This window comes from Balaenoptera musculus, chromosome 11 (genome assembly GCF_009873245.2).
Source record: "Balaenoptera musculus isolate JJ_BM4_2016_0621 chromosome 11, mBalMus1.pri.v3, whole genome shotgun sequence".
NCBI classification, from domain to species: Eukaryota; Metazoa; Chordata; class Mammalia; order Artiodactyla; family Balaenopteridae; genus Balaenoptera; species Balaenoptera musculus.
This window is the reverse complement of record NC_045795.1, coordinates 36,387,928-36,400,496: the sequence shown is the minus strand read 5'-3', so window position 1 is coordinate 36,400,496 and position 12,569 is coordinate 36,387,928. Positions and strand designations below refer to the sequence as shown.

Sequence of the window (12,569 nt, the reverse complement as noted above, 5' to 3'; positions counted from 1 at the left end):
AGTGTCCACAAACCTGTTCTTCTCCAGTAAGAAGGGGGAGGTGTCTTCTATGCAGCATGCTCAAAATGCAGTGCACTGGGCTGAAGCCAGTAGCCAAAAGCTCTACACATCCTGTGACTGAAGGTGGTTTGGTTTCTAATAAGATCCTTCTCAGTAAGGGTGCCCCTAACTACAGAATCACATACACAGTGAAGTCTAGTCTATAAAACAACTTGGGCAGCAGGTGAAAAGGAGTGGCTTCCCCCAAACACCCCATCATCACAATTCTATGACCCTCCATGGAGTTAAAAGCCTTGATAATATCAGGTAATGCTTCAGCACTAACTTTCAAATGACTTAAAAGTCACAAAGATTATCAACATTTATATTTAAAACTAAAAATTACATCCATAGCAAAATTAAAACCAAATTATTTATTTTAGTTGAGCTCTAAAATTTCTCTATACATTGGGATAATTTCTACTCCTGCTACTTTATTAATATTACTCTCCCAAATTTCCCTAAAGTAAAGGATTACATTTAGGAAACACACGGCGTTACGAAAATTTAGACTTTTGACCAGTCAAAGAATTAGTAAACATTTGCAAGTTACTCTCACATTTCCCATTCTAGTTTTCACCAAGTTTTTAGGACACAGTCAATATGTTCTGTGTCCCAGCATGAACAGGGCTTGGAGAGGAGAGGAGAAATTAGTCCCTTTGTAAAGGTAAAGAACTACTTTATGAACACCAAGGCACTGGCAACTTATCCCTCCACTCAAACATACAGAGTCCCTTTTCAAAGAAAGCTGCAGTAAAGGCACAGATTCAAGGATCTAATTAGTTAAACTATGATCTTGATAGGAAATGAGTAAAAACCTGTGGGCATGGATAAAAGAGGTCTAGACAGGAAAAGCCACTCATGGTATCCGGAATGTTAAGACCTGGGACGGACTATACACAGAGCCAGACTAAATATTACCTAAAACAAAAGCAAAAACAAAACATAACAGAAAACAACCAAATAGACAACTAAACAAAATTTAAAATGCCCTTTCGAAAGATCAGCCAGGCCATATTTCCCACAAGATAACTTAATTTTCATTACAATAATTTAGTTACTCTGGTCTTATTTAAATTTATATGCAGGCATTTTCTTGAGGTGAATTCGGCAAAGTAGGGCAAATATGGACTGCTGTGTCCATGAAAAGAAGATATTCTCATAGCTGAGCACACCATTCATATCAAATCAGAGGCCAAAATACCTGCATAGCCTTGGAAAGTAGGAGCATTGGATCAATAATATAGCAACTTCCTCCCTGACCCTACCTACCATTAAATATAGAAAAGCCTTTGGTCTGAGAGGCTTTGCCTATCATAAGCATTCCCCACATAGCAAATCTGAACGAATCACTAGAACATTTTCAATTCTTAACTACTAGTACAATATTTACATTCTTTTAAGTTTACTGGAATTATTATTTTGACTACTTCTAAAAATATAAGCCCTCTCTATGTCACTCAGCCATAAGTCATTCAAATCAACCAGAGTTCTTAGTCAAAGCTGATTAAGAGGTGAATTAAGATGAGTTAATGGAATTACAAAATATTTGAAGATAAAATATCTAAGTGTATACACAAAAATATAATTGTAACACTTACCTAATAGCCCCTTCTCCAGAGTGAAGGTTTTGTTTGTAAACATACATTCAAAAGCCACAATGTGAAAAATCTTATTCACTGTGTTGTGAGTCCCAACTATTCGAATATACCTGGGGGTAAAAAGAAAAGAAAATCTGTTGAAGAAAATGAGCTTCCATCGTAACGAATCCAAAGATAACAGAATAAGATACACTATGTAAACATACAGTGTACCAGAGCATGGACTAAAGGAGACTCTGAAATGGCTTCAGACCCTGTACCTGCTCCTTAGGGCCAGCTCCAACTGAGCCTGGAAGAATTACAGCAAAATTAAGGAGGTACCACTTTCCAGAGAATGAAGTAGAACTTAGATTTGGTTTACCTAGAAAATCAAACCAGGGATTGCTCAGCTCAACCCCTGAATGTCAGTACAATTGTATATCCATGAGACACTTACATTGGAGAATAACAAACAGCTTCTATCCTTGCTTTGTGGTTAGGAATGTGCCTGTGCACAGGTGCACAAACACACACAAAGTCAAATGCTTTCCAACTCAATGAAAGCTTTCATCCATTGGATGAAATGCATGAAATCAATACTGCTTTCTTGTTGAAAGTAAAAATCCACGGAAACTACTGAAAACCACTCACAGCTTCTTGTATTTTAATATTGCTCCTGAATCCTTGTTAGGAAGTTAACCCTATATACTTACGCCAGCCCCCCACTTGACTGCTAGGAAGCCTTCTCCTGACCAGAGGAAGTGATCAGCAGAGGTGACCCAGCCTGCTCGGCAGCCTCCCGCCTGGCCACCCGGATCTGGCATCTGCACACAGTGCAGAGTTTCACAGGGCAAGTCTCGAGCCTCTTGGCCTGTTCACCCTCTCTGACAAACAAGCATTAACCTTGGAGCAACTTGCTCCTTTCACTCTTCAAACGGACCTGACAGTTCACAGGTTAATGAACAGACAAACTTACTCTTCTGAGTGTCACACAATTTCAGAGGGAATGTAATGTGCCACACACAGTCTTACTGGAATTCAAAAGAAGAATAAGAAGAAAAAGAACTAGATTAACTGATAACGCTCTCTCAAATTATGAACTATGTGCTCTGAAGGATGGGGCATACTAAACGACCAGATTTCAATTAGGAGACGACAGACTGGGCAAGGTTTTAGTAATATGTTCCCTCCACTATGTAAAACAACCTTCCACTTAAGATGATACAATTTTACATCTGAGTTAATCGCTGTTCACTAATTCGGTAATTTCGTTACATTTCTCGTTACTCCAAGTTAACTGTATAATGTAAATGCCAACTGTAAAAATTCACATAAAAGAGGCTATATTTGGGGGTTTTGTATCGTGGGCTATTCTCCCTCCTGTTTCTTCAAACCTGAATCTCACCGCATTTTCTGTGCACCTCATTTAGCCACCTGCTCCTTGACATGAGCTGATCGCTCATCTTCATAACCGATAGTAATGCTTTCTCCTGGACTGGCTGCTCAGTGTTCCCATATCCACTGCAGGGAGACACCGCTCTTCCTGTGTGGAGAGTCAGGGCAACTGCAGTGCTCACCAGAGCCCTCTGGGTAAGCAGGAGGTTGGCCCTGATCCGTTCTCTCAAGCCCTCAAGGCAGACAGAAGGTGCTGATTTTACTGGTTTTGGGTGGGTGGGTGGGGTTCATTTAAAATAAGTTCTAAATGATCTGGGTAGAACGGACTGTGTGGTTCTTTACTGTAGGCAGTAACAATCTCTCTGGGCTTTCTGGAGCGGAAGGGGTGTGTTAAGCCTGGCACCTTGGCCTGAATCTAATTTTGCCCATTTCCTTAAACCCACAGGAACTCAACAAGCATAGCACTTTCAACCGCACATAGTCGTGACAGTCTGAGTGCTGCTGTCTGCAATCTTGGAGGGAATGGAGGGAATGTGGTTTGGTGGAATTTGATCAGATCATTTTCCTGTTCCCTAGGTCAAATCTCTCAAAGGAGAGATAGCTCTCCTAATACTGTGCAAGGCAGAGGAGCCAGGAAGGGACTAATAGGGCCTTTCCCCACTGGCAGTTCTTAAGGTTAAATAGTTCAGGCTGACCTAAGGGGATGCAGTAATGTCCCCCCCACTTTCTTTTCAAAACATTATATGGAACCAGGCTCTCCTAGTTTAGATAACAGTCATTTCCCAAAATTTACCCTGGTGCAAATATCAGGAGTGGGAGAAAATACAGAACCTTCCCCTCCCTTGTCCCCCAATTATAGGAAACTGAAAATAAAAAATCGTACTGGAATACATTTTACAGCCTTAATGATAGTGTTTGTGGTAACTAACAAGATAATATGTATGACTGCAAAAGCATTGAGAGATGCCTCCAGATAAAAAGTTCTATATAAATGAAGATAATGTTATCTCTGCTGCATAATCCTGAGGTCAAATTAGCAATTCACCACTGTACATCACACTTCCTGATTAGCCTGTTATATGTAATGCTCACAACAAGTTTAATTATTCTAGTTCTACAATACTTTCTAAGTCTACAGAAAATTATAGCCTAATTTACAAAAATGGCATAAAGTCCTTACTCAAATACACATTTAAAAATGGTGACAAAGTCACAAGAAAGAAGCCATGCTCCTTTTTTCCAGCAAGGAATTGTTTAGCATAGGACTCTATCCTTTACTGAAGATCTTGACTAGAAATAGCAAACAGGCTTTAACTAATCCCCCAACTTCAGTGACTGGTAGGGCAGCCTGGAGCTCTCCATTAAGAACACAGCTGAACCCTGTCCAGCTCAGGGGAAGGCATGCCCTGACCCATGAGCAATGTCTAGAGGAAGAAGGAGGCAGCACCATCAAGGTACCATCTTGGATCATAAGCAGATTTCCTTAACGGGGCTCACAAGGGAACGTCCTGGAGGCAGAAGTTATCGCTATCCAAGCTACTGAAAAATCCAAGGGCTGGTGATGGCAGAGAGTCCTCTCCCTCTTTCCTTTTTTTTCTTTGAAAAACAAAAGAAAACTTGCTTCTGGGTCATAACACCCAAACAGGAGAAGCAGATGCCACATTTCTCTGTCACAAAAGATTCTGAATAAGAGGTAAAACTTAAGCTTTTTTTCTTTCAACATCATCTCTCCAATGCACACTCAGACTCTGATTTAACCTGATAATAAGGGCAGTGGCAGCTAGTGACTTCATCAGTGTGCAGAGAGGGGCGCTGCTGAAAAATATGACAGCTTTCCTTTGTTCTCTCTGAGGTCCTCAACAGCAGCTCAGACAGTTGGAAGATAATTAAAACTTAGTGCTGAGAAAGGCAGATATGCAACAGATTGGCCATTTCTTTTTTTTTTTTAATTTAGTGTCTTTAAAAAAAATTTATTTATTTTATTTATTTGTTTTTGGCTGCATTGGGTCTTCGTTGCTGAGCGCGGTCTTTCTCTAATTGCGGTGAGCGGGGGCTACTCTTCGTTGAGGTGTGCAGACTTCTCATTGTGGTGGCTTCTCTTGTTGCGGTGCGTGGGCTCTAGGTGCACGGGCTTCAGTAGTTGTGGTTCGCGGGCTCTAGAGCGCAGGCTCAGTAGTTGTGGCGCACAGGCTTAGTTGCTCCGCGGCATGTGGGATCTTCCCGGACTAGGGCTCGAACCCGTGTCCCCTGCATTGGCAGGTGGATTCTTAACCACTGCACCACCAGGGAAGCCCCAGATTGGCCATTTCTGATGAGGATGAATGCCGTTCACATGAGCCCTGGTGTAACAGTCTGTTTCCAATATTCTCCTCCCTTCCTTGTGTTAGCTGTCTTCTAGTCACTGACAAAGACTGGGGCCTCAACACAGTTCAAAACAGGATGTTTCAATGCAGAAGTTTCTAGGAGCTATAATATTGTGGGTGAAAAGAGATTCTTCTTTAAAAAAATGAAACCTAAACCTAAACCTTCCAAGGATAGCACTCTGAAATTGAAAGGCACTATAGAGTTTTGAAGTACTTGCTTTAGAGTCTAACAGGACCAGGTGTGTAGCCCAGCCCCATCACTTAATTAGCTGTGTTACTTCGGGGAAAAAAATGTCTTAAACCTTTCTGAACCACAATTTCCTTCTCTATAAAAGGTCAGTACACAAGCCTTATATGATATTTAAACGAGGTAAGTATTTAAAGTGTCTAATGCAGTGCTTGGCAGAGTAGAGTATCATTAAATAGAAATGCAAAGAGTAGGTCGCTGGAGGCGGCATTTCTTTTGGACTTTAAGACTGCTGGTTGTCTGGGACAGCATTCCTAACTGTGGTTGTTAAAGTGGTGCATCCGCATCCATGAATAGGCAGGCCCAAGGATGGACTTCAAGAGCATGGGCAGGGGCTAGTCCTTACCCTTAGGGCCCCACAGTATATGTAGAAAGAAGCTACATTCCGAACGCAGATTACCTGGCTCTATGTTATTTCCTGCTTTAAGCCCCTAGTCTTTAGAAAAGTCTATTTTAAATGTTCTTGACCTGACTCAGCTCTGCACAAGGAAACAAGGGAAGAATCTTTTTCCCATATTTGGTCCAGCTACCCATGCCCACAGAAGAGTTTCTTTTTTGTGCTAACTCTGGAAGTTTGGAGTTTTAATTTATTAAGAAAAATAGCACTTCTTACAAAGAAACATCACAATACTGTGACCTAGAAAATTTCTGCCTTGGAGATTTCATTGTATTCCCTGCCTGTCCTGGGAAGGTACTACAAATTCCTATTCTTAACCTATCTTTCCATCATTTCTTGTCAGGACGCTACCGTATTTCATTTCTAAGTCACATACAATACGTCTTTAACAAACTGAATATAGAAAAACAGCAACTTGTACACCCTCCCTTTAAACCCCTTGGAACCCTCTAGTCTTGGTATTCTTTAGTCTTTAGCCTACTTGTGGTTACAGTTGATCCTTAACCTTTGCCTCTAGTTATAAGATCATCTAACACTGTACTGAGCAGGTTCTGCTACAAGATAAAATTGAATTCAGCAAAAAAATTTTAAATGAGCTCGCAAGGGATCAACTAAAGCCAAAATCCATCAGAATTTTATTCTTTGGTAAACAAAGTTTTATTCTCAAATTGAACTTTACATTCTTGGGTTAAACAAAGATGCTTGAGAAAACCAGGGTTAGCCTAAGACTGGGATCCTTAACAGCACAAGAAGGGATCCTTAACATTTTGGCTCTTCCTCTGAGGTCTCCATGGAGAACTCTGCAGAGAAAAACTGTTCTTTGCTGTGGCCAGAGGCAGTCACCTGACAAGAACTTTAGCTACAGCATTTACTAGAGACTTAGGACCATGTGGGATTTGAATTCACCATTTCCACGATTTCCTATTTGACCTTTCCTTTCAAGGAGATATGAAGAATGTACATAAATAATTCTCTAGCCGAAAAAGCTGGAAATGTATGTGGGTTTCCCCAGTATGATATTTTCTTCTAGTTCTAGGTACCAAGTTAATGCTCTTATAATCAAACCACAGACCAGAGGGTGAAGTGACTTCAGGTCTTGTTGCTAAGGCAGCAAGTGGAAAACAGTTTACTGCCAGAATGACAAAAAGCTTCTAGAAAAAGCATGTTGCGACAGAACAGATTTGTTACTCTTAGAAAACCTTCCCTCTGGCTGATCTGTGGAGCTATAGATTCTCTTCTACTGACTTCAGCAAGGGGCCCCAGCAGCATTTGCTTATTTGGGAGAGGAAGAATTATTGAAAGGTTAAACACTCTGCCAGAGTTAGCCTAAGCAGAGGCTACTGTCTCAGAGAACAGCCCTGATGCTGTCTGACCATTACCCCTGCAGAGGGAGCAATCATGTTCCAGCAACTCCACTATTCAACCTGAAGGGCAAACAAAACAAGAAGTCATCTTGTTTTTCAGAGAAAATTGATGCTATACAGAATCAAGTATGCAGAAGGGATAAGATCGGTAAATAATTACTAACACAGCATAACCCAGTGCTACCCAAAATAGAAAGTCATTCCAACATTAGAGATAAATATTTAAGTGTTGTTTTTTATTTGAGGGAAATGTGCATTTTTAACAATAGGCTTTTTTTCCCCACCCCCGAATATGCAGAACCTAAAACCTGCCATAATAATATGCCTTCAATCTATGAAAACATATTTGAAATTAATATCACAAAAGAACTTAATTATAGTATTTATTTACATAAATCATATGAAAACGATATAACCTGTAAATTTATTTAATTCATTTCTATTTTCTGCTTGCACATTTACCAGTCAATAGCCTTGTAGGTATACTGAGTAAATGTGCTATTAATCAAGATTTAATAAACACTTACTAGGTACAAGAAATTCTGCTAAGCACTGTGAGGAATGGACCAGGAAGACAGGACATAAACCTTCATCTGGAGAAGTTTATAGTGCAGTTTAGAAGGTAAGACTAAAACCCATCAAACTGTATGATTTTTGACAGGACTGAGCTGAAAGAATGACCTAGGTTCTAGTCAGAGCTTCACAATGCATTAGGTATAAAATTGGGGGCAAGTTCCTTAATTTCTCTCAGTCTCAGGCTCCACACTGGTAGTAGTGGTAAGGAGAAAGACATAAGAGCCTCTGACCTATTCACAAATGGTAGCCTAACCTTAAAACACCAAATTTAGCAGCATGAACTTTAAAAGTCCTCCCTGTGAACAAAACAAAACATAGCTAAAACAGAAATAATCCCTTTCCTGCCCCGCCCCCCCACCCCCAGATGATCACAGTCTTATCCAAAAAATATTAACTGAGTATTTACCATGTGTCAGCTACTCCTGCTAGGTGCTGGGATATGGGATTGAACACTACAGATAAAATCTATTCCTCATGGAATTTACATTTCAGGTCAGGAGACAGACAACAAATAAAAAAATCAAATAATTAGCCACTGGTTGGTAGGTGATCTATTTAGCATAGAACTTCATAGACAAACTTGCTAAACTGGAAGGATAAACAGTTATAAAACCTCTCCCTGCAGGAATAAAAGAAGAGTCAAATGGGAAGGCATGACTAGCTCTGATTGAGAATATGGATATACCGTAAATGAGTCTGCGATATAGACACAGTATACCTATTATACATATTTAGCAGGATATAGGCAAAAATCTAACTAAGTAGGTTTGTTAGGGTCTGGAAAGAGGAACTGATTTGAATTTCGTGGGAAGAAATGTCTTATTTTATTTATTTCATGGTTTCGTTTTCTTTTTATCTCTGCATTTTTTCGGATTGTAATTTTCAAGGGATTATAGAAAGACAAAATGGCAAGTGAAAGATATAAAATAAAAAATGAATAAGGGAGAGAGGGAGGGAGGGAGGGAAGAAAGGAGAAAGAAAGAAGAGAGACAAAGGGAGGAGCCAGAGGAGGGAGGGGGAGGGGAGGAAAAGATCATGAATATGTATAAACCAATCCCTTCTTCTGTCTGTTATGTGCTATTGTGAACAAATCCCCATGTGGGAATACTGTTAACCAATTTTATTACTCAATAAAACATCTGAAACCAACACAAAGTATATTTTAAGAAATAGAACTAAATTACCAAAAGTTCAATATTTGCATTTTTTCATTAACTTTTCCCCTAGCCCAAGATGCTGGGAGCGGGAGAGAGAATTTCACCAGTTTTATCTTTAAAATGGCTGCATTATCTTTTTCCGTTTATCCAGTAGGCTGTGCATTTCCACGAATGTAGACAAATGAGTCTAATGGAATTGTGCACTAGAGAAAAAGTAGAAGAAAATTAAATCTGTTAGTTTCCCTATGAATCTGTAAGAACTCATTTGGTGACTATGACCTGTAGCCAGCCTGCTTTAGGATCATGATGGGTAAGGGAAGTTTCTCTTTTTTTTTTTTAAACCTAAGACTATGGTAGAGATATGCCACTTACTATAACTTAACATTTTAAGGGCTGGAGGAGCCTGTCCTTTTTTTTCCTTTTAGAGTGGAAGATTAAATACAGAAGGAAGAGAGGCAAACAGAAGGAGAAAGAATTTGCCTCTCCCTGAAGAAAAATCTAAGAATCCTTCTAAGAATGTAAACATTTGACACACTGAGAAACAAGACAGGAATTGCGTAAGACGGTTAGAATAACAGAAGTGAAAACTGAGTGACAAGTCAAGAGAGTAATAAAGAGAGCATAGGGAGTAAGGAAACCACGAATCTTCATTCCAGACCTCTGAGAAACTAGCACTGGAATTAAAATAAAAGCTACCAGCTTCTGAACACATCCCATGTGCTAGCCCTTGCATGCATTATTTCCTTTCATGGAAAACTCATACCCTACACACTCATAAAATCAGGCTGGAGATTTCAAATCTCAACAGAACACACGTCCCTCAAAGCCTCTGTATTCCTTATGAGCTATGTAAAGAAACCTGTGTTCCAGGCAGTAACAGCTTCTAACAGAGAACTAACTGAAATATATTTGGAGAAATATATATTTCTCCAAAAAATATAGAAATATATATATAAGAATATATAAGAAATATATATATAAGAATATATATAAGAAATATATATATATTTGTTTTCTCCAAATATATTTGGAGAAAACAAGTTCAACCCAGAAAAGCTACACACTTGCCACCTACTATCCCCAGACTTCTATGCTCACAAAAAACTTCAGGGACCCTCCTTTGCCCTTTGGGAAGTTCTCAGCCTTTACCTAGAGAATTGATCAGGGAGAAAAAAAAAAAGATCCAGAGATTTACTTAGCACATAATTCAAGTATCAGCATAACTAGGTACAAAGCTACCAACCAGAGGCAGAGTAGTCAAAGTAAACAAAAAAAATACTACAGAAAACTTGAGAAGAACACACACCAACAGCACAGGGAAGGCAAATGATAATAGGAAACAGAAGTATTTTTGTCTTGGGTGCCAAAACTGGTGTGGCTATGTTCTGTCTCCGGGTTTGTTAAAGCCGGAAGTGCATGACTGATTTCACTATAGAAGCCTCTACACTCCAGCTTCCAAACAGCATGAAGGATTACTAATTTCAGCACTACTGGTATAAGAGATTTTGCTCCTAAAATCTGTCAATGTGTTAGAACTTTAATACAAGCAAAAGAGAAAAGAAAAGAGCAAGATGTTCTGAGTGGCACTATTTGGAGACCTACAGAGTCTGCAGCTTATAGTAGGGGCTGAGAAGACATGAGACAGCTTCAAACCTAACAGTCTGCCCAATCATTTTAGAAGACATTTCCCCATACTCATGCCTTTTGTGTTAGAAGTCCTAACCAAACCTGAAGCCTGAAGCCTGTCCCAAACCATATTTCTACTGGATTAGCAAGCAGGTTGGGAGGTGGAGTAGTTTGGCAAGGATTTTTGTTTTCCTTCCCCAAAGCTTCTTAAGAGTTCAACCATTCATGACCTAGACTTTACTGGTATAGCATTAGTGCTAAGTCAGTGATCAGAAAGAAAATGTCAATCCTTACACTTGTCTGAGAAATTCAAGGAAAGAAAAACTTATGAGAGAAATGCACAGAAACTAAAATGTATACTTTGTAAGAGAGGATTTATTTTTTAATAAACAATGTAAATATTACATTACTAGTAGTCACTGCTACTGCTGTGGTGTTTGGAATCCTCATTAAAATAAAACAAAACTGGCTTAACTATTTCTCTTTCTTCTTTTACAAAGAAACTTTTACACATACATAGTTTAAAAAGTCAAATAGCCTATAAGATTTATTATGAAAAATACTCCCCCCATGCTCCATTTCCTTCTCTCCCCAGAGGCAACTGTTCTTACCTGTTTTCATGGATTATTTCAGGATTTATCTCACATCTATAATTATCATGCATTTAATGCTACTTCTTGATTTTCCAGCTTTAGGCCTTACCTACCAATCTACTACTATGGAAGACAACTTTTTAGCTCTCTCCTCCATATGTACCCTTTTCCTATCCCCCAATTTAGACTGTACTGTAACTTTGGTTGAATCAATACTCAGTGTTTACATCATGATTATGTAGATATTATTCACAACTAATATATGGAGTACTTTCCTTTCCTGCACAGTTTTTCTTCCCTACTAAGAGAAAGAGCCTTGATTTTTGGTTGGAAGTAGTTTTCTTTCAGAATTTTGAAGGTCTTATTCTACTGCCTGTCAAGTTTCTAGTTTTGCTACTGAGAAATCATTATGATACCTGACTTGATTTCTCTCTTCCTTTTTCGCTCTTTTATTTTTTTAATTTTAAAAACATGTCCCGTTCTGGAAACATGCAGATTTTTCTCTGCTTCCCTAGTATTATGAAATTTCATGATGCCTTAGTATGGGTCTATTTTCTTCTACTGTGTTGGGCACTCAGAAGGCCTTTGCAATCTGGAAATCCACGTATTGATAATTCAGTTTTGGTAAATGTTCTTGAATTATTGTTATTGACTTCTTCCTTTGGATTTTTTTAACCTCTCTTTATGGGACTCCTAGTTTTGAATATTGGACCTCCTTATCTTTACCTGTGTTTTCATACTTCCTCTATCTGTCATTTTTTTGTGATTTTGTTCCACTCTGTGGGAGAGTTCCTCAACTTTATCATCTGTGCTCTCTACCGAGTTTTCCATTTCTGCTTTAATATTTTAAATTTCCAACTGTATTTCTTATTCTCCAAATGTTCCTTTTTTATGGCTTTTCCTTCTTGGTCTAAGATTGCCATATTTAACCTCTCTGAAGATAGCAATAATTTTTTTTAAAGTTTTCATCTCCCTATATAGTTTTTTTTTTCCTGTTTGTTTTAGTCTTTATGTTTCATATTAGTTTCCTCAAATGTCTGGTTGTCAAGAAGGTTGTCAGGAAGGAACCTAGACATTTTCCTCAAGAGGAAATTCTGAGAATATAGTTGCCTGAATGGGTCAACTGTCAGGAAAATCTCACTTTCAGATTCTTTAGCTCTTCCCTCTTAGACTGATTGAATTATCTAGAAAGATGTTTCTAATCCTCTGCATGGGAAATACGGGCTTGACTA

At 38.9% G+C, this 12,569-nt stretch overlaps 1 protein-coding gene across 3 annotated transcripts in view; it reads right to left on the bottom strand.

Moving 5' to 3' along the window:
• BTBD9 (BTB domain containing 9) overlaps positions 1-12,569 on the bottom strand; it is a 402,199-nt gene that overhangs the window by 139,262 nt on the left and 250,368 nt on the right. For all 3 annotated transcript variants that reach the window (XM_036869695.1, XM_036869694.1, XM_036869696.1), the window contains one exon: positions 1,641-1,750. In XM_036869695.1, coding sequence (XP_036725590.1) covers positions 1,641-1,750 — 110 coding nt within the window. The remainder of the gene's footprint in view (positions 1-1,640; positions 1,751-12,569) is intronic.